We start from the raw sequence: 19,556 nt of genomic DNA on the forward strand, positions 1-19,556 counted from the left end.
CTTCTTGAATGACTCTCAAATGATTCGTTCCGCGATTCATCTGTGTAATCTCCGCCTTTCTGCCAGCGTAGTCTGATCTGATTGGTCAGATAGTGTAGTCTGCTGTGATTGGTCAGATGGTCTAGTCTNATAATGTGAACGGCCCTTAAGAACCCTTGTCACGAAACGGGAATCCATGTTCGAAAAAAACTTTCCGAAACCTGTACGAACCCTGGCGGAGTGAATCGAGCACAGAAGTTCTACTTCATAGGTTGAACCCGTTTTTTGACAAGTTGACCATGTTAAGCATGAGAAGACAGCACGTTTAACATTGTAAAGAAGTCAGAATGCAGGAAAAACTGTTGCACATCCCCTTTAAAGATGTTTTTCAAGCCAAAACATTTTACAGAGAAGAGTTCTGAATATTTGGCCAAAAGGCATCACAGACCTGGCACCAGATGTTTCTTTTCTTTTATTTGCACCTGATCGTGAACTCGACCTGGTATCCTGCTGATCTCTGAAAGTTTCCATCCACCCTCACACATTTATTTAACAGTGCAGCCATACAGTCCGAGCGCTGTTTTCAAGGCCTTTCATTGGATGCTTGCCTTTTCATCCATTCTGTATCTGGCTCGACCTTCCTACGGAGCTGTTTTCAATTTCTGAAGACCTGGTGAGCTTACAATGAGATGATTTCAATACATTCCAGCTGCCTTTCACCTCTTCAGGATTTCCCATGAGCACCCTTCAGAGGCCTCCGTTACCTGTGCACTCATTTTCATTCAACACGTTCAATTTTTACGACATTTGATTCTTAAGTCACTCTTAACACACCTCACACAAAGACACAATCCGATAAAATCATCTGTAGAACCATTAAGATTACATTTACATTTATGCATTTGGCAGAAGCTTTTATCCAAAGTGACTTACATTTCACGATACTTTACATTTGTTTCGAAGTATGTGCAATCCCTGGTATTTGAACCCATGACCTTGGTGTTGCTAGCGCCACGCTCTAACCACTGAGCCGCAGGAAAGCATTGATTACGAAGAAGGAAATTCGCCCAATTATCTTGCAGTGTGTGACCGCCTTAAGCTTCCTTCAATACTTCAGTCAGCAAGAATTCATTTTACCTGCATACGTGACTGAGGTCCTGTGTTGTAGGAGTACATCAGCATATAGATGAAAGGAGGTCACAGCGAGATGCTTGGTTTTGTTGTCAGAGGAGTGTGTGGTTTGTTTTGTTAACTCCGTGCCTTCTGATTTGTCACCAAGTGTGGTCCACCTTTATCAAATTAATGCATCAATCTCTGTATTGTTTGGAAGGCATTTTCTCAGGGAATTTCAAACAAACTTCGGTAAGTAAGAGAAGACAGGCATGTTGTTGATCGAGTCCAATTTCTTGGTTCTTTGCTATTGTTTTGTCTTGTTTGTGTTTTGTCTTAGTAATATTCTGTTGTGTGGCAAAACACAAAGACACTCTTTCCTGTCCACTTTGCTTGCTTTCCATGACTCAGTCTTTTGTGTGCGTGTCAGATGATGACTGTGTCATTTCTAGATGAATTAAGTAGGTTATTGTTGTTCTGGGATATATTGCTTAATAATTAAACATGTGATCACATTTTACCATCCTTCAGTATGATCTATCAGTGCATCGGTATGTCGGGCAAAGCACAGCTTGACTTTATTAATACAATTTTTAAAGATACACAGAGATGAGCTGGATTTTTCTGGGAAAACTAAGGAATGGAGCAAACCCATGAGAGCTTACATTTTTGTTGAGAAATCGCAGTTATTATAGTTTTTAGTTTTGTCAATATTTTAAATTAGCTTTAATTTTTAGATTTATTTTATGTTCATTTAAGTTACATTTTTAGCAATTCTGTTTTACGCTTTTGTCATTTCAATTGTTTATTTTTATGTTGATATATACTGTAAGATAAATTCATTTTTATTTTATTATTATTATCATTTTAGTGCTTTAAACTCGTTTCAGTTTATTTCTGAGGCCAATATTTTATTTGATTTCATTAAACAGAAACGTTTTCTAAGTTTTCATTTGAGTAAACTAAAATAACCTTGCGTTTATGCAAATTAAGAACAACTAATTAACGTTCTTGTGGATCCAACACTTAAACAGCATAGTTAGATTGAAGACTCAGATTTAAAATACATTTTGCACACTATTGTGGCTGGGTGAACGAAAGTGCCTGTTTTGAGCAGCGTTGAAGATGGTTCTTCCACACCTGTGGACATCATCGAACTTCCACCCAGCGGTTCTTTTAGATTTGCGTGCCATCGACTCATCTGAGGTTAGTCCTGGTGTTGTTTAATATGCTTGGATAGGCCATGACCACGATCGGCAGTTTCGCATTAACGGCTCTCTCTCCATCACACACGATATTCGTACATTTACAAGCAAAGAACAAAGGGCTCTTAAATGAGCGCTTAATCCCTCAGCTGTACAACTTGAAAGAAAGGCCTGGTTTAAACTAAATTACAAGCAGGGTTTAGATCAGTGTTTTACTGAGAGCTCAATTAATGCTTGAGGTTACCCGAAGGTTTCGTGCCGTGTTTTAAATGACATGAAGAACAGCTTTGAGGAACAAACTTCAGGCACAGGAAGTCTTCAGATGCACTGAAAGGTCAAGTAAGGCCATACATGCGGACCTCCCACACTGCTCAGAGACCTGAAAACTGCAATGAGCGTGTGCCATGTGCTCGTGTTTATCCACGTCTGCAGTGTTTGTACATGGAATCAATGGAGATATGGTTCACTTTTCTTTGTTCTGTTTTAACGGGTCATTTGTTGTGGTGCTGAGATTTTTTTATTTGAATGGCAGAATGGTTCTTTACTTCTGTGCGCTTAATGTTTGCCCATTAGACTTATTGTGACTTAAAGCGCTGGAAGAAAATGTGTGAATTCTGTCGAAGCAACAGACAGGGGAGCAACTGCTTTAGGAATAATGTAGAAGTGAAGAGGAGTGTCTACTGTCTATCCTTGAATAAAGGTCAAGAACTTCCAATTCCCATTGTTGGTATGTTTGCTATTGCGTTCGGGTTTGTTTTGTCCATGAAGTGGATTGCATTGTTCCAACAAGGAATTTTTAAAAATACCATTTTATTAATCACCCAACATCTTTACACAATACTTTTTTAATTTATCAGTTAATTCTCCACAATGTGTCTGAACTGTCAAATTGTTTTCAAAACCAAACATTTGATGTGAATTTCTCAAAGACAAGAGTCTTGATTCCCTCACTGGTGCATAAAATCTTCTAGAAAAAGTCTAAAGAAAATAAAATATTTAAGAGATAAATACCATATATAAAATGCAATTTACAATCAAGCATCGTCACATATTCAGTCCTAAAATACTGTTCTACAAATGCATTCCCCTGAAATGTTTGCCCAGTTCAAGCTGTAGATTATGTTGATCCATTGATGCCAAGGTTTAGTGGTGAGGAGAAGGCGCAAAAGTTTGAATTTAGGAAGTCTTTAAGGTACGAAGTTCTGGGGCCGGATCTTCATCTCCACCCGTTTCAGCGAGTAGTTCGGTCCGTGCCATCCGTACCAAGAGATACCATCAGTGTTTTTGGCATGTGAGCCGTAGCGGTGAAACGCGCCATTCAGATTAGAGTCAGTGCAACAGTTGTACCAGTACCCACCTGCGAAAGAAAAGAAAGTGAAAACGTTTAAGTTGAGTCCATTTTCAACAACAGAGTTTTAATTGGACTGATTTGTAGTTTTATACCTTGGCGGAGTTGGGCGCAGTTATCCACGCACTTGTCGTTGTCTTTGTTGTTGGTGCTGAAGTTGGTGTTGTTGTGGTAGCGCAGCGAGTCGCCAGCGTTTCCGCTGTAGTTGGCGATGAAGAGCCTGTAGCTGTTCATCTCGTTGCTCAATGTGAAGAAGTTGTACTCGGCGTAACGGGTCTGACCCTCCCAATCCTTAAAAAAAACACGTAGAACATTTATCATGTTTGCTTGTAGTGCAGCACACGTTTGATGGCTCGATATTCTAAAAGATGCGCTTACCTCCATGTCTATTCTCAGCACCGTGGGCTGTCTGGTCATACGGAAGATGTGTTCGTTGCCGAGCCAGAAATCACCGCGGATCGCACCGAAGCCATTCTTGTACTGCTTCCAGTCGCGGTTGAAGCTGGTCAGGCCGATCTTGCGTCTTTGAATGACTGTCCAGCCTCCGCCATTGTTTTCCATGTCACAAAAGACCTGAAGCAAAGCAAAAACGTTCAGTGATTAAAGTCAAATCTTCACACACCCCGCTTGAGCAGCGTTTAGGAATCATACTTACGTTTAATTCAGGCGTCCCCATAAAGTCATCTTTTGGTAGTTTGTACTCTCCAGAGATTTTGTAGTTTTTATTGTATAGAGATGCACAGTCATACATTGCATCTAAGGGAAGAGAAGATTTAGGTTTGGGATCGGGGGTATAAAAGATCAGTCTGTTGAATTTCATCTGCAGAGCTCGAACTTTTGTAACGAAACTTTACTGTGTTCATGTTGCCAGTAGGCAGAAGGAAACCCAGTGTGACGACTGACTAATTGGGTATAAAAGCAACATGCTTCATTTAGCGTCTTCCTCTGTTCTGAAAGATTAATAGTCCGACAGCTTTTGGAAGAAAGAACAGCGGCCCGTCGTTCTCGAGAGCTCACGTGCTGTGACTTGGCAGCCAGACATTCCTGCAGCCGGTAACCTGTATTATTACCTCCAGATTACCGCCGGTTACTGGCCAGACTCTTAAGAGCTCCTGGCTTACAACTATGTTAATGGTTTTCTGTAAATGAAAGCGTGTCTGAGGAGTTCCATGTGTATTAGATAAACATTTGTTGCCTGACGTTCCTTTACTGTACAAGATTTCTTGCCTTGTGCTTTAGTCTCACTTTTCCATCGGATGCTGGGTTGGAAAATACACCTTCATTTTTTGAGTTCAACTTGAGTCGTGGGGATCAAGAGGGTTAGCTTTAATTTAACAGAGGATTCAACCGATTAGTTTTTCTATATCATGAATAATTCTCAAGTAACGCGAATATCAGAATTTTCACGTCTTTGTGTCCGATACCTTTTTGTTTTCTGATCTCTCACTACATTATCCTGTGACTGAAGAGAACTACCCCTGACACTCTGACGTACAACAGCAGCCAACATATGTGACCCCGTTGAGCGTGCAAAACACAGTAACACATGGCACGCGGATTAAAAATGCTTCCACAGTTGAAGTTGTCAGTGTGACTCAGTATGTGGCAACTCACCTGATGTGCTCTGCTGTGGGGGGGACTGGGCGGCCTGCAGCTGCATGATTTCGATCTGATAATTGATTTCGGAGTACTTGCTCTCGGCCTCTGTGACACGGGCCTCCTGCTTCTGGTTCAGCTTTTCCAACTCCATCATCTGCCGCACGACCTTCATCAGATCCAACTCCTGCTTCTTGCTCATTTCCTCCAGCATGCTGCTCAGATTGGCCACCTGGACCTTCAGGGAACGGACCTCGTCGCAGCATTGCGCTTGTTTGGCCAGTTTGGCCGGTTTGGCTGCCGCTTGGTTCTTTTTCAGGCTGCTCTGAGCTAGTGAGTGGCCCAGCACCAGCAGCAAAAGAGCTAGCGAAGTAGTAGCCATCATTATTCTGCTAGAAAGAAGTTAGTGCACTCTTGCGTTGTCAAAGACGATGATGGATCCCGGCAGAAGCGCGATTCAAACTGCAGCGGCAGAGTCAAACTCAGAACTTTGTGGAACGAAGGGTAGAACGGTAGAATAGTTTCCCGGCTGGTGAAGTCTTTCTCTCGTCTGCTTTTCGCAATCAGCTGTCTGCTTCCAGGGCCTGGCGTGGATGCGGCTTAAATATATTTTCATGTGCGCTGTGCCCCTCCTCTTTTGCTCAGGCCCACAGGCATCGACCCCCCACCTCCTACCACCGTTTGGCCCTCCCCGCCTCTCTCTCCTGCACTCCCCCCTTCCCGCAAAATATTCTCCTCCACCTCCTGACCCGTCAGCACGTGTGCCATGCACATCACAGTACTTTGCATGCACTTTTTGTGGTACACACAAAAGTTCTCTGAAACAGTTGGTGCTAAATATAAAAAAACATGCTACGTAAAGAAAAAAGTCACTTTTTGCGACACCTTGAGCACATGTGTATTTCATCAGTGGCTTGTGTTGATTTCAGCCTTTGAGTGGCTGATGAGCAGGTTTCTCACATCGTAGGTTTATGTTCTCTAGGAGTTTCTTGTTCAGACAACAGAAGAAAACAGATGTCATGGAGCTGGTTCCAAAAACACTTATAGACAAGATGGGCTCCATAATGAAACTCTTAAAAAAGGTGTTAGGAAAGTGTTTACGATGTCATTCTGTCTGGCGAAAGAATGGAAAATAGCCAAATGGCAAAGCAGTCCAGGCAGGGTTCTTGCGTCCAAGAATGGCGATTTATTTTTTACTCTTCACTTGTTTGCTTGGCTCTTACCGATTTTATTCGCATTTGCGTTTTAGTGTCTTTAAGAGTTTTTTGAAGATACCTCCGAAAAATTAGGTTTTATGTAGTGCCGTATGACTCACATACTTCTTTTACTAGTTTGTTTTTGAGCATTCCTGTGAAATGACACTGGAGAAATCAGCATTATAATTAGGACTGTATGATTATTATTAAAACTCTGAAAGCTATTATCGGCAGAGCTGAAGTGGATGTTGTCTGATTGTCAGATATGATGTGCCAGACTTCCAGATGTTTCTCTAAACTGAGAATGCATCCGCTAATGAATGCAGATGAGAAGTATTTCTGGACTCTAAGCTTTAAAGGTGCAGACTGAAGCAGCACTATTTTAAGAGGTGAATTTGTACGGTAGGTATAGAGGTGTGGCTTCACTCTTTCTTTTTCTTCTATTGTATGTTTTTGAATTAGCCACCTCATAAAATTCTTATGAATTCCTGTGAGATCAGGTTGAAGAAAATGAACACATCTTAATATTTGTGTTTTTAGATGGCACTAGAGATTCTGATGACACGCTGCATTCTGAATGTGGTGACATCATATCGCCTGTCGGTATGACTCAAGTTATTTCCGCACATCATGTATCGATTTAATTTCAGAGTCGTCACATCTGGTAGTGTTTTACCTCGAAATGAATCAAGATTATTATCTACAGGCAGGCATGGGCTGGCTGACCCTCAGCATTTCACTGTCGCGTTTGTTTGTATACTGACCCTGGGGTAAGGGTTGAATCCAAAATAAAAGTATAGCCCAAACATTCTTCAGGTTATGGTTCTTTGGTGTTTCTTGTGCCCTTTTTCATTTTTCTTTTACAAAAGGATCACAGTGATTCCAATGAAATCATTATTCAGGAAATGAATGCCTAGGCACTTACAGAACAACCTGCGTTTATGTTGTTCAAAGTTTATTGTATTTATTCTTTGGACTCGTCAAACGTTCTCACTCGTGACTTCTTCATACTGAGCCTTCCTTCTTTCTTCCCTGATCGAGTCACGTTTAATGGTGTTTGGTTTGTTACCCGCAATTCATCATAGGAACTTATTGTACTATCGGCGCCAGCCACGTTTCTGAACTCGTTCCTCTATCCAGAGAGCTGCTTGTGTAGTTTAGATGATTTCCTGAGCTAGGGGCAGGACCTGGTTAGTGCACGTTTAGAGGACTCATGATGTCTGAGCTTTGCCCTGTGGAAGGATGATAAAACTACCTCTTTAGTCGTCTCGTGCATGGCTTTGGAGTCTACCGCCGTTCGTCTGGAGTCAGTCGTGCCATGCTGTTTGTGGTAGCTGGAGCCGCCTTTGGTGCACTGTTTTCTTCCAGACCACCAGAAGATCCTTTTAATCCATCATTCTTTAGAGCTAATCAAGGGAGTGCTATACTGTTCACTGACCGCTGCTCTTGAGGGAATAAAATGATTATTATTACCGCGTTGCACAACATAGCTGCTTTTAGTAGTGTTTGTGGTCGGACAGAAGATCAAGACAAGTGGCAGGAATTGCACTGGCCAGATGGCGTCAAGCAAAACACCAGCAGACTACACAGGATAGAATGGAAACTAGTGGGCCAGGCTACTAGTTTAACGAGTATAATTAAAGGAGTAAAGCTATTGGCAAGAACTTCTGGGTCCACCCTGCTTAAATGATATAATCCTTATTCGCCCTACTGTGTTGCCTGAGGGTCAATTTAAAAAACAAACTTGGTATATTATCCGCGAGGTGACACAGGAAAGAATCCAACATCTGGATTGTTTTCATTCTTTGCACCTAAGCGGCATTCTCACTTTCTCTGCTTCTGAAGCCTCCGGGAAACGTCATCATAACCAGACAAATCCATCACGCCGGAGGCAAAGTTCACAGAGAACACCCGTTTCCACAGCAGTGCCGCATTACAATTGGGTTTTGACGCGCTGTGACCACTAATGTTGGTTGGGCTACGGATAATGCAGTTCATATGATGGACAGCTACTTATCAGGCATTGTCCTCCAGCTCTGGGACTGCTCTAGACATGGACCTGAAATATGGCCGTGTGGTCTGCTTTAAAGAGATTGTCTTTCAATGTGGAACTGCTAGTCTAAGGAGTAACTGTGTTTGTACGGAAACACGTGGAAGGCCAGTGTTATGACCCGTAGTTTAGACCTAACTGAGAGATGCGTTGTCAGAGCAAACTATAAAACATTTGTTATCTAAAGTTTGTTTTAATCTTGATCTACCTATTATCCTGAAATCCAGAGGTGACCCTATCCTGCATGTCCAGAAATGGTGCTAAATCAAAGGTTTGGTTTCAGTTGCTGGAAGAAAACAACATTTTTATAGATTGTATATTCTGAACGGCTGGATTAACTGCTGTTGTTTGTATATGGCACACCTGCCAGGTACATCCCCCAGTTATTTAATGATGCAAGGGTACAATGGACACAATCCACTTGAATCTGTGTAACTCCTTGTTTTTCGAAAGTGCAATTATATAACTGGTGAAAGGAATGCACGTTTGTTTGCTTTGTAAAAAATACATTTCTTTGATTTTGTTTCTGAGATTTTTTGTTTAATAAGTGTTTCTTTGTGAATATTCTTTCTTCCCATGCCTTCCCATCCTACTATATCTCCTCAAATTCTTGTCTTTACATCTTCTCTTGACAAGTTGCCTGTTGTTGGGGTGATGACATGTAGGCATCCATTCACGTGAATGTTTTCTCTACTAGCCTGAGGTAACCTTTGAAAGTCTTGGACGAGGTGACAGTGACACTATTGTATTCAACCTTAAGAGTCCTGTTTTTTAAAACCATCTGTCAGTGAAGATGTCCTGAGAGTCTTCAGTGTAAAGACTGATATATTTACAGAACTTTAATCAGAGTTGTAGATAAAGGAACAACCAAGTGATCAATTGTTGGTAATGAAGACTATTACTGTGCAGCTGTAATAATGCCACGTCTGTTTAGGTTGAAGGTCACAAGGTAGTGTGGTGGTGAAAGGCTGCAGCGGGTGAAGTTTTTTGCTGAAGCATTTGCAGAAGAAATGGCTGCAAGCTTGGAAGAACCTGATACAACATAATTCTGACCCTGGACAACAAAACTGAATGAATAAGCTTTCCATTGATGTATGGTTTGTTAGGATAGGACAATATTTGGGCGAGATACAACTATTTTAAACTCTGGAATCTGAGGGTGAAAAAAATCGAATTATTGAGAAAATCGCCTTTGAAGTTGTTAGTCAGAAGCGCTGTAGCAGGTCATTGCTAAGAAAAACAGGTTTGTTTAAACACTCTATTGGCTTATCGCTGTAATAACGTTGTGGAGAGTAGATGAACCCGAAAGCAGAAATTCTAAGATTTACACAGATACCAAACTTGAGTGGGTAATTCTCAAAGAGCGGGAAGCATCGAGGTTTTCGGCGTGTTTCCGGCAATTTTTGTTCAAGATTTTGCTGCATCCACTCAAAAAAATAATGTTTTTATATATTTACGGTAGGAAATGTACAAAATAGCTTCATGGTACATGATCTTTACTTAATATCCTACTGATTTTGGGCAAAAAAGAAAAATCCATCATTTTGACCCATACAGTGTTTTGTTGGCTATTGCTACAAATATACCCGTGCAACTTAAGACTGGTTTCATGGTCCAGGGTCACAATTTTTCTACATTCTGTTTACAAGCATTCCATCCACTGATTTTGGTCAGTTGTTACATAATGAGCCAAATTATAACTGACAAATGCACACAGTTCTTCTTGAACCCATGCAGCTCAGTTGAAAAGATGACTTGACCATCATTTTAAAGGTTTCAAGCCCCAATCTGGGTGTGTACATTCATCCCCCCAGGATGTCTCAACTAAATAGAGTGATGTAACCTAGTGGTTAAGGATCCGGGATAGTGTCTGAGAAATGTCTTTGCAGTAGTGCACATGCCACAGTGCAGATTCGATTCCAGCTTACGTCATTCCGTGATCACGTTCTCCTCTTTTCTCATCATTTTCTGTCTGATAGTGCTGTTAAATAAAGTGGCAGCAAAACATTCAAACATAAAATTAAAAACAACAAATAATTTCATTGAATTTAGTGCAGTAGTTAAATATCTGATGTTCAGGCCCTGTTGTTTTCTTGAGTCACGTGTTATAAGTACTTTGTGTCCAGTATAGCAGAGCTTTGAACAGAAAGAAGGTAGCTTGCACAAACACTAACTGTGTTCTGTCTCATTCTAACTGTGCGTGTAACGCTTTCTGTTTGTTCAAATCAGTTTTGTTTGTATTTACTGGTGCTGGACCTGAGGTTAAGATGAAATTGCTTTTCATGTTGTGTGTAACCATATTTCTCATGTTTATCATACCCCAGTCATTTCAAAACATGCAAAAACATCATAGCTAGATTTTTTGTCCATTGTTGCTTTGTTTAATAGTGCACACTGTTTGTCAGAAAGAGGACTAATTGTCCTGCCAACTAAAACAACAACCTTGATGCTGTTTGCTTCTGTTCTGTTGTGTTACTGAATTTAAAGTCCCCGTGAACCGGAAGTTGCGATCGTTTTTACTTCCGTATTCTGACGCATTTCCGAGAGAAAAGGAATTTCAAAGGAGAAAATTAGTGGGCGTGGCTTGCGTTTTTTACTGCAAATTGATTGGATGTGTAAAAACAGCTGTTGCATTTTGAAATGAAACTGGCAGCAGACTGACAGTTGAAGGGGATTAACGGATGCTCCGGCCAAACAGTCTAGAATACGTAATTTGAGATGGATAGTCATTTCAGGGTGGAAGTGCGTTTTCAGATTTTAACTGAGATTATGAGGGCACAAGAATTTAAAAAGAAAATGACCCTAAAATAAACTATTTACTGATGTAAATAATGTAAATAAAATGTAAATAAACTATTTACAAAAAACGCTGCAATATTTCATGAAAAAATAAGAATGGTCATTTTTTATTTCACTGGAACTTTAAAGCATGAAAAATGATTTTAGACAACATGTACTTCCCTTTCCTGTAACACTGTAACTTTAAGTTTGTATATTTTGTATTTTGATAAGGTTAGTCTGTGAAGCATTGATCTTTTATTGGTCAAATATCTCTTACCTATACAGGCAGCTCATGCTTTAGTAAATCTGAACATAATATTGTGAAAGACAAAACTTGTATGCATATGCTTGTCCAGTGTTTATCCAGTGTTTGCATGCGTATGAATGAAAGTGAAGGGTTGTTCAGCGAAGTCAAAGAAATTTTGATATATCATTTTTGAAATGCATCATCAATCATAACAACCCTTGAAAGTTACTAGTACAGACCTGTGCCGGGTTGAACCAAGTACAAAATGTGCACGTGTGTACCAGTAAGTGTGTATTCCCTGAGAATGGGCTTCATTTTATTATACAAAAATAAATATTCAGTTATAATTGATTCACCCTCAAATTGGTTGAGCTGTATATGACTCTTTGTGGAACACAAAAGAAGATATTTTGAGAAATGTCTCAAGTGGTTTTGTGTCCATACATTGGAAGTCAATGGCGTCCCATGTTGTTTGGTTGCCAATGTTCTTCAGAATTTCTTTTTTTTTTGTCAACGACAAAAGAATTTTCATTTCTGTGTGAACTGTGCACTCCTGTAATAGAGTTCTGTTACCATTGCTAGTAAATGGAGGCATGTTAAATGTTCTTTATCTTTGATGGGAGACTGAGGAACCCTGCATTGTGTTTCAGTGAAAGAAATCCAGACTCTGTGAACTAAACAGAACCAGGAGAGACTGTTTTGTGGCCTCAATCCACTCAAGCCCACCCATTGTTAACAGATTGAGAAGCGATTTGTGCGCTGATGTTAACTGTTGACAATGATAGTGTGCCGCAGTTGAAAGTGCTTTTGATGGTAGTTGTCTTTGTGTTTCCCACTTGTCATTGCTTTGTTGTGGGAAACGCATATACTGTATGTTTGTTGCTCTTAAACCGGAACTTTGGCAACTGTAAGCATCTCCAGATCATTTACGTTGGAGCATAATACTGAGCTGTGAAGCAAAAGCACGTCACGCCGCTTGAGCCTTGGAACACAGTGAAAATCTTTGAAGTTCTGCAATAAACCTCTCAAGGCAAGAAGACCCTTAGAAATAATTGTTAAGGCACATTATTAGTAAGGGTTTCCTCGGCTCAAGTGGTTTGTTGGAGTTTTTTAAGAAGGGCCTCTTTCTGGCCATTCCCAGCATTTCCTCAATTCAGTCAAAGCGCTTTAAATGACTGCAGAATTCCACATGATATTATGCAAGAGTCAAAAAGGTAAGATGCACAAACGTGCTCCGTGTACAGAGAGGAACAATTCAACTGAATCACTTTCTCCAAAAATGTTCCACAAAAACGAAGAACGTGTAAATGTTTCACTGATGGCTTTTCAGTGTTTTCATCTCCAGACTCCTCCCAACCCCTGCAGTTGAGTTTACGTGAAGGCCAGTTTTGGAAGATTTGAATCGAAAGGAAAATCTCGTGTCTTGGAAAGACTTTTTCTATTACGAGAACATTAGTCAACGGAAGAAAGGAAGATTTATGTAATACATGTCATTGATGCAAATGCCTCAGCAGTAGACTATGTAGTATTACGACTACTCAAAGTACTGCGTGGGTACTTGAGCAGAATGCTCTAGCAAACCTTGGTGTTTTTAGTTAACATCAAGAATGTGATCGTTTGAAATGATCAAGCTCCATGTCTATTATTATGTTGACGTGAAAGTTATCTTTGTTCAGGCAGACTGGCTTTTGTGTGGAACTCCCTAGACTTTATTTTCTTATCCAACCCTCAGTATGCATTGCATTTGTGAGACTTGGTGTTGCCAGGGGTTGAATGTTCCTAATGTTGCAGTTTGGCGTCTGCAAAATAAAACGAGTAAAGTATTGTCATGTGGTAGTAGGCCCTTTGAAGCACTAATATCCTTCAGATAACTGACTTGTCTGGCTTTTGCACAGAGGAGCAGTAATATTGATGTCACATGTAGATGTGATGATGTCTCCAAAGAGGCTGATTTGACCTCTTTATAAGCCACTGTGCTCTGCTGTTAAACAGGTGATTTGCGTTTCTGAAATAGGAATTCAGGAAATATTCGATCCCAAATGTACATCTTGTGTTTGACTTTTCTGTTGATGGTTTGGTTTTTGGATTTTTTATACTCTTACAGAATCGAAACACTCTGAAAGTTTGTAAGTTCACTGTAAAAAGCCACATACTCTTCTTTTTTTATATAGCCTGACTGGTTTTATTTTATCTGGTTGGAGTTTTAGATACGTTTTGTGTCCAAAACTATAATCCAGATGGTCGGAGGCAGAAGGTTTGTTGCATCTCCCAGGTTTTCTCAGGCATCATTAATAAAGGAGGATTTGTCTGCATCTTGTAGGACTAAAAAGTAGCAAATCGCAGTGTGCAGCATTTCCACACCTACTTGAAAATTTCGTCAAGATGTTTAAAGGTAGAGATGAGAAAATAAGTGTACTTTTGGGCATGGGTTAAATACTGAATATTTAAAATCGTTTTGATGGTCTTAAAACAAGAAACATCACTATATAAATTTCTTTTTTAATAGCTTTATTCTTATCGAAAGCCTTATGTTTGCGGAAAAAACGTGTTTCATTGACATTTCCGAACATCAACTTTATGCCTAACCTTAACTTCCTTATCGCTAATGAATGTAGAGAAGTACAGTACAGTTTATGGTGACATATGGCACCAGCTTTCTGAACCATTAATGGAGAGCAACAGGGACCCGTTCTTGTCCTCTGTAATGAAAATGTGTTTAACCTGCTGTCTCCGAGCGATATCATCTGATGCAGTTAGCAGAACTTCCCCTGCACCTTCCCTGCCAAATCTCTGAAGCATTGGTTGAGCTCAGTTTGTAAGTATGCTGCCCAATGGGCTTTTAAAAGACAGGAAAGAGGGCAGAAGTGTGGCTGACCCTTGCCGGACTGTCTCCAGATCATTGCACAGGTCAGCTGTGGTTGGCTGCTCTTTGAAAGAAATATGCTGTTTGTTCACAATGGTGATTCCAGTGACCATGGCAGCAGTCACACAATAACATCGGGAATGCTGAAGACATTGGCATCTGAAGTGCATGGGAGAGGAAGAACATCATTGCTTTATGATGTGACCAATAACACTCTTAAAGAGATATTTCACCCAAAAATGAAAATTCTGTCATCATTTACTCACCTTCGAGTTGTTCCAAACCTGTATAAATGTCTTTGTTCTGATGAACACAGAGAAAGATATTTGGAAGAATGCTTATAACCAGATAGATCTTGCCCCCCATTGACTCCCATTGTAGGAAAAAATACAATGGTAGTCAAAAGTGCCCCAGAACTGTTTGCTGTCCTACATTCTTCAAAATGTCTTATTTTGTGTTCAACAGAACAAAGACATTTATACAGATTTGGAACAACTCGAAGGTGAGTAAATGATGACAGAATTGAAGTATCCCTTTAAAGACTATTGTTCAAAAATACCACTATCGGTTTCTGGCCCGATACCAAGCTCATGTACTCACACTCCTATAGATACACCGAAACCAAAGACCGATACCTCACATGGCATACCTGACAGAACTGACTGAAATTTGTGCTTTGTAAGTTTGTGACAAGCACATTAAATTGGGTTTTCAGGCAGTTATTAGTGGCACCTCACAAAAAAATACAGGTGCAGGCATCGGTGTTGGTATCGGCGAAGAACCAGAAAAAATATAGGTACTCATACTCGGTCTTTAAAAAAATATTATCAGAGCATGCCTATAAAATAACATAACTTGTGTTTCTTAAAGCATGTCCGCGTTAATAGATGCTGAAAAAGTTGTTTTTTCCAGTCATTGTTAGATTACCACCACCTGATTATTTCACTTTCGCAACAAAAATAATGCTACCAGTATTTTTATTTTGCTCTTATGCCAGTTGCTCGTAACACAACTGTTTTTTTTTTATGACAAATGTTAAGGTTTTACTAATTAGTCATGTATGAATCTGTTCAATTTAATTTTAGGAAGCAGTCCAGCAGAATGAAAATAAAAGTCATGGCAACATTTGCTCTCGCCAGGGTTTTCTTGCTCCTGTTAAAGCAGATGTATTGGCTTGACAGCTGCAGTCGAGGAAAACTTGCATTACACATGAGTGCTTCCAGATGGGAAGTTTTCAATCGGCCATCAGAAGGATCATAAATGTAGCAGTAAAATAGTTGACAGATCATTTATTGTGCAAACATCCTGGCTAATTGCTGTTCTTTTGTTAGACAGACAGGGAAAATTAGTCCGTTATCATATTAAGTCTACTGTTCATGTCAGTAATCATTTTATCAATCATGTTTACAAGATTAAAGAAAATGGGATTCCTAACTCAAACTGTAGTCGTAAACTCAAACTTTTCCATCTCAGCCTCTTTGAACATTAGTGATACTGTGATCTCTCTTCATGTTTGCTGGAAGCTGACTGCACTGCACATCTTTTTTCACGATACTGATCTCACAATATAATTTATTCACAATTTTATTTTTACAAAATAAGTTGAGACAAATTAGAAGTGAACAACTACCCTTTTATTATTTCTCAAATGCTGCACATTTCTTTGTAAAATAAAAATATATTTTATGTTAAATAACAAAACTAAGCTGCAATTTTAAAGAGTACATAACATGAGATCATGAAAATGACATTTCATCCGAAGGTGAATGAGTGAAGTTATTGGCTTGGAAAAAAGGGAGTCGACTCTGAATCACACAAATGAGACGTCCCTAGTCCGATTCGCAAACCGCCGCGGATTTACGTCACTACATAAAGTCCCCGCCTACATTTTGCTAGGACTGCCCGCAAAACTTCACTCTTCTCCCCCAAACACTGTAGCCCGTGAGCCTCATCCGCGGTAGACCAATCACAGCAGACTAGACCATCTGACCAATCAGATCAGAGAAAGCTATCGGAAAGGAAAGGAATAGACAGATGAATCGCTGAACGAATCATTTGAGAGTCAGTCAAGTAAGGTAAGAATAACTGCCTATTATTAGGAAATAATAGTGTTGTTGTGGCCTAATGGTTAGAGAGTTGGACTCGTGACCAGAAGGTTGCCGGTTCAATTCCAAGGGCCGGCGGGTAACAACTGAGGTGCCCTTGAGCAAGGCACCTTACCCCTACTTGCTCCCCGGGCGCTGCAGTGATAGCTGCCCACTGCTCCGGGGGTACGTGTGTTCACTACTCTCTGGATGGGTTAAATGCAGAGGTCACATTTCGTTGCCTTGTACCTTCGTACATGTGCAATGACAATAAAATTGAATCTAAAATCTAAAAAAATCTAAAATCTCTACATAAATTTGTTGTTGGACACTCCATAAACCAAAGTAGGCCTTTCTTGGATTTTTTTACATTTATGAAATATCAGTTTAAGTTTGCAGACTTGAATCATCACATATTGTAATCGCTTTTCAACCGGCTCGTTACATCCCTAACAGTCAGTAGTGTTGATGGTACTTGAGCTCATTTATTAGTTTGGTCTGTTCATGAAACCTTAGTTAACTTAAACTTTAGAATGGATTGAGTGTTTCTGGACTAAAACGTTGCTTTCTTTCTTTCCAGCATCAACAATAAGCTCCAGCAGCCTGAGGCAGCATCAGGAGTTCTGGAATATGCCATGAAGCATTTCGGTGAACTGGTAAGAGCTTTAAACCCTCCAACAATCTGCCTGTAGTCCTTCATGCATTGACTTAAGAATAAAGATCACTTTAACCCTTGTAACAACTAAGCGACACAAAGCTTAGTGCCTAAAACCATACAGTAGATATATAAGTAGATGCCGCATTAGCTATTTCTATGGGCCGCTATACTAGGGCTGGGATGATTCACACTTATTATACCTGTTTAGGGCAATTCCGAAACCGCAAAGGCTTCAATTCTGTTTTTTTATGCACAGCTCTTCCATGAACTACGGCTCTTTGATCAGTAGGAAGTACTGCTCGATCTAAAATCACTACGAGATTGAGTCGTTTATAATGTGCATTTGAAAAAGCAACACTCTTCAAACATCATCACTATAAATATACTTTATTATCCTGAAAATACCTGAAAAGGTTTGAAGAACAGCGATAGAATATGCCCATTGGCATTTCCTGGAACTACGTGTGTAAATGGTACTTCTGCGGCCAATATTCATAGTTTCTGTGCGAGAGCGCCCTCTGCCTTTTGGATGTGGTGGCATTTAACCGTTATTCATTGAGAAACCGAGCATAAGAATCATACGATATATCGCCCCAGCCCCATATTGGAACAGTGCGAGCCGATCTGTGTTGCCAAGTCTGCAGTTTTCCTGTGGAATTTGTTGCTGCGGGTTGTTTTTTCCGCCAGTTAAAAGATAAATTCTCTGTGGGGTTCAGGTCAGGTGGGTTTGCTGGCCAATCTAGCACAGTACCACCAAGGTCATTTAACCAGCTTTTGGTACCTTTGGCAGTGTGAGCAGGTGCCAAGTCCTGCTGGAAAATGAAATCTCCATAAAGCTTGTCAGCAGAAAGAAGCATGAAGTGCTCTAAAATTTTCTGGTAGATGGCTGCGTTGACTGTGGACTTCAGAAAACACAGTTTGCATGTGTTGTGCATGTGGATGATTACGAAAGCGTATTTACTGTCGTGTAAACTCAAACGTTATATATAACTAGGGTAACTAGTTTTCGGGGTTTAAAATCCTCGTGATTTTTACACTCATGGCTGCGCAATGTCCTATCATTATAGCAAACTGTGAGTGACGTCAGTGGACCGTTCCAAGATGGCGGACACGTCTACGTGCCTGGAGCACTCGAACGAGGCATCTAGTTATATATATCTATGCCTACAACCCCCTTGTTATAAAATCAACTGTAAATCGAGGCTTCACTGGGCTTGTTGCTTTTATAAAATGGTTATTCCATATACGAATCAAGGACCAGAACTAACCTTTTACATTGCATGCACAAAGCAGTGCGTGTGCACAGTTTAAATGAGAGAATTTGTCTGAGATGTGAGGTGAGGTACATTAATGCCAGAGGAGGTGCAGCTAATGTTCTGCCACATCTGCCTTTGGTCTGTTCTATCTGTCTTTTCCATCTGATGGATCACGCTGCAATCAAGAAACGTTTACAAATGGCTTCATTTATCTGTGTAAGGAACATTTTTGTTTAAGTACGTGTTGACTTGTTTTGATGCATCTTTTTATGTATAAGGCGTAGGCTGTCCAGGCGGACACAGTCCAGATATGAAATAACATTGGAAGACGTGCCTTCATTTTTCCACGTTTATTGCATAACTCCGCAGACAGGCTTTCTTTGTTAAGACGTGATTGCGTCTCTCTGAGTTTCCTAATTGTTACAAGATGTAATTGTGGCTTTCTGATCATCCCCTCGTGTCTTCTGTGTATGTTTTAAAGCGTCATATTTGTCAAAGGATTGTGACTCGTTTAAACTAACGGGAAAGTGTTTGTAAACATGGGCACGCTAGTTATGTTAAGTAGATGTAATTCTTTGTTTTTATGAAACTTTTTCAAATGTATCTTCCCAAAAATTCGCTTTCTCATTCTCTGCAAGTGTGAATTTCAAACTACCCATTTCTATTGTGTCTGGTAGAAGCGCTACGTCTCAAATGGGCTCACGGCCAACTTTAAAATAAACTCTCTGGGTTCTCTTATATCAAATGTTGGAAGAGCAGTTGAAACCATTCATACCGGGCTGTCCGCATTCCCAAGGGTTGCCAGTGTGTAAAATTGGGATTCCTCATTGTTTGGTTTCATGATACTTGATAGTTGATGGATATGTGGTTTACTGAATTTGGGTTTTCAAGCAAATACTTCTCTTTCCCCCAAGAGAAATCTTCTTTTGATCTCCGTTTTCTTTGCACTTTCAGTACCATGTACCATCACTCTGATGCAGTTTAATTGCCATACGTTTTTGTAACTACAGGAGATTCAAGCCACCTGGTACGAGAAGCTCCACGAGTGGGAAGATGCTCTGGTCGCCTACGACAAAAAAATCGACATAAACAAAGATGATCCCGAGCTTATCCTGGGTCGCATGAGATGTCTGGAGGCGCTAGGCGAATGGTACATACATTCACACATAGACACACAACAATA

General features: G+C 40.2%; 2 protein-coding genes across 2 annotated transcripts in view; one reads left to right on the forward strand and one right to left on the reverse strand.

The window, feature by feature from the left end:
- The window catches only part of mtor (mechanistic target of rapamycin kinase), a 107,959-nt gene that overhangs the window by 46,958 nt on the left and 41,445 nt on the right, over positions 1-19,556 (forward strand). The window contains exons 29-30 of the mRNA XM_057355835.1: positions 17,040-17,115; positions 19,384-19,523. Of these exons, the coding sequence (XP_057211818.1) occupies positions 17,040-17,115; positions 19,384-19,523 (216 nt within the window). The remainder of the gene's footprint in view (positions 1-17,039; positions 17,116-19,383; positions 19,524-19,556) is intronic.
- angptl7 (angiopoietin-like 7) lies at positions 3,085-5,823 on the reverse strand. The gene is made up of 5 exons (XM_057355836.1): positions 5,257-5,823; positions 4,298-4,398; positions 4,021-4,215; positions 3,738-3,933; positions 3,085-3,651 (listed from the first exon to the last, which is right to left on the reverse strand). Exons 1-5 carry the CDS (start codon positions 5,621-5,623, stop codon positions 3,482-3,484), a joined length of 1,029 nt encoding a protein of 342 aa, XP_057211819.1. The 5' UTR covers positions 5,624-5,823; the 3' UTR covers positions 3,085-3,481.

Source organism: Triplophysa rosa, linkage group LG17, assembly GCF_024868665.1.
Source record: "Triplophysa rosa linkage group LG17, Trosa_1v2, whole genome shotgun sequence".
Taxonomy (NCBI): Eukaryota; Metazoa; Chordata; class Actinopteri; order Cypriniformes; family Nemacheilidae; genus Triplophysa; species Triplophysa rosa.

Excerpts from the sequence above, each read along its gene's own strand:
- angptl7 (XM_057355836.1), bottom strand. The coding sequence starts at position 5,623 with ATGATGGCTACTACTTCGCTAGCTCTTTTGCTGCTGGTGCTGGGCCAC. Across the intron at positions 4,399-5,256 it reads CCCACAGCAGAGCACATCAG|ATGCAATGTATGACTGTGCA; the intron begins GTGAGTTGCCAC and ends CTCTTCCCTTAG. Across the intron at positions 4,216-4,297 it reads TGGGGACGCCTGAATTAAAC|GTCTTTTGTGACATGGAAAA; the intron begins GTAAGTATGATT and ends GCTTTGCTTCAG.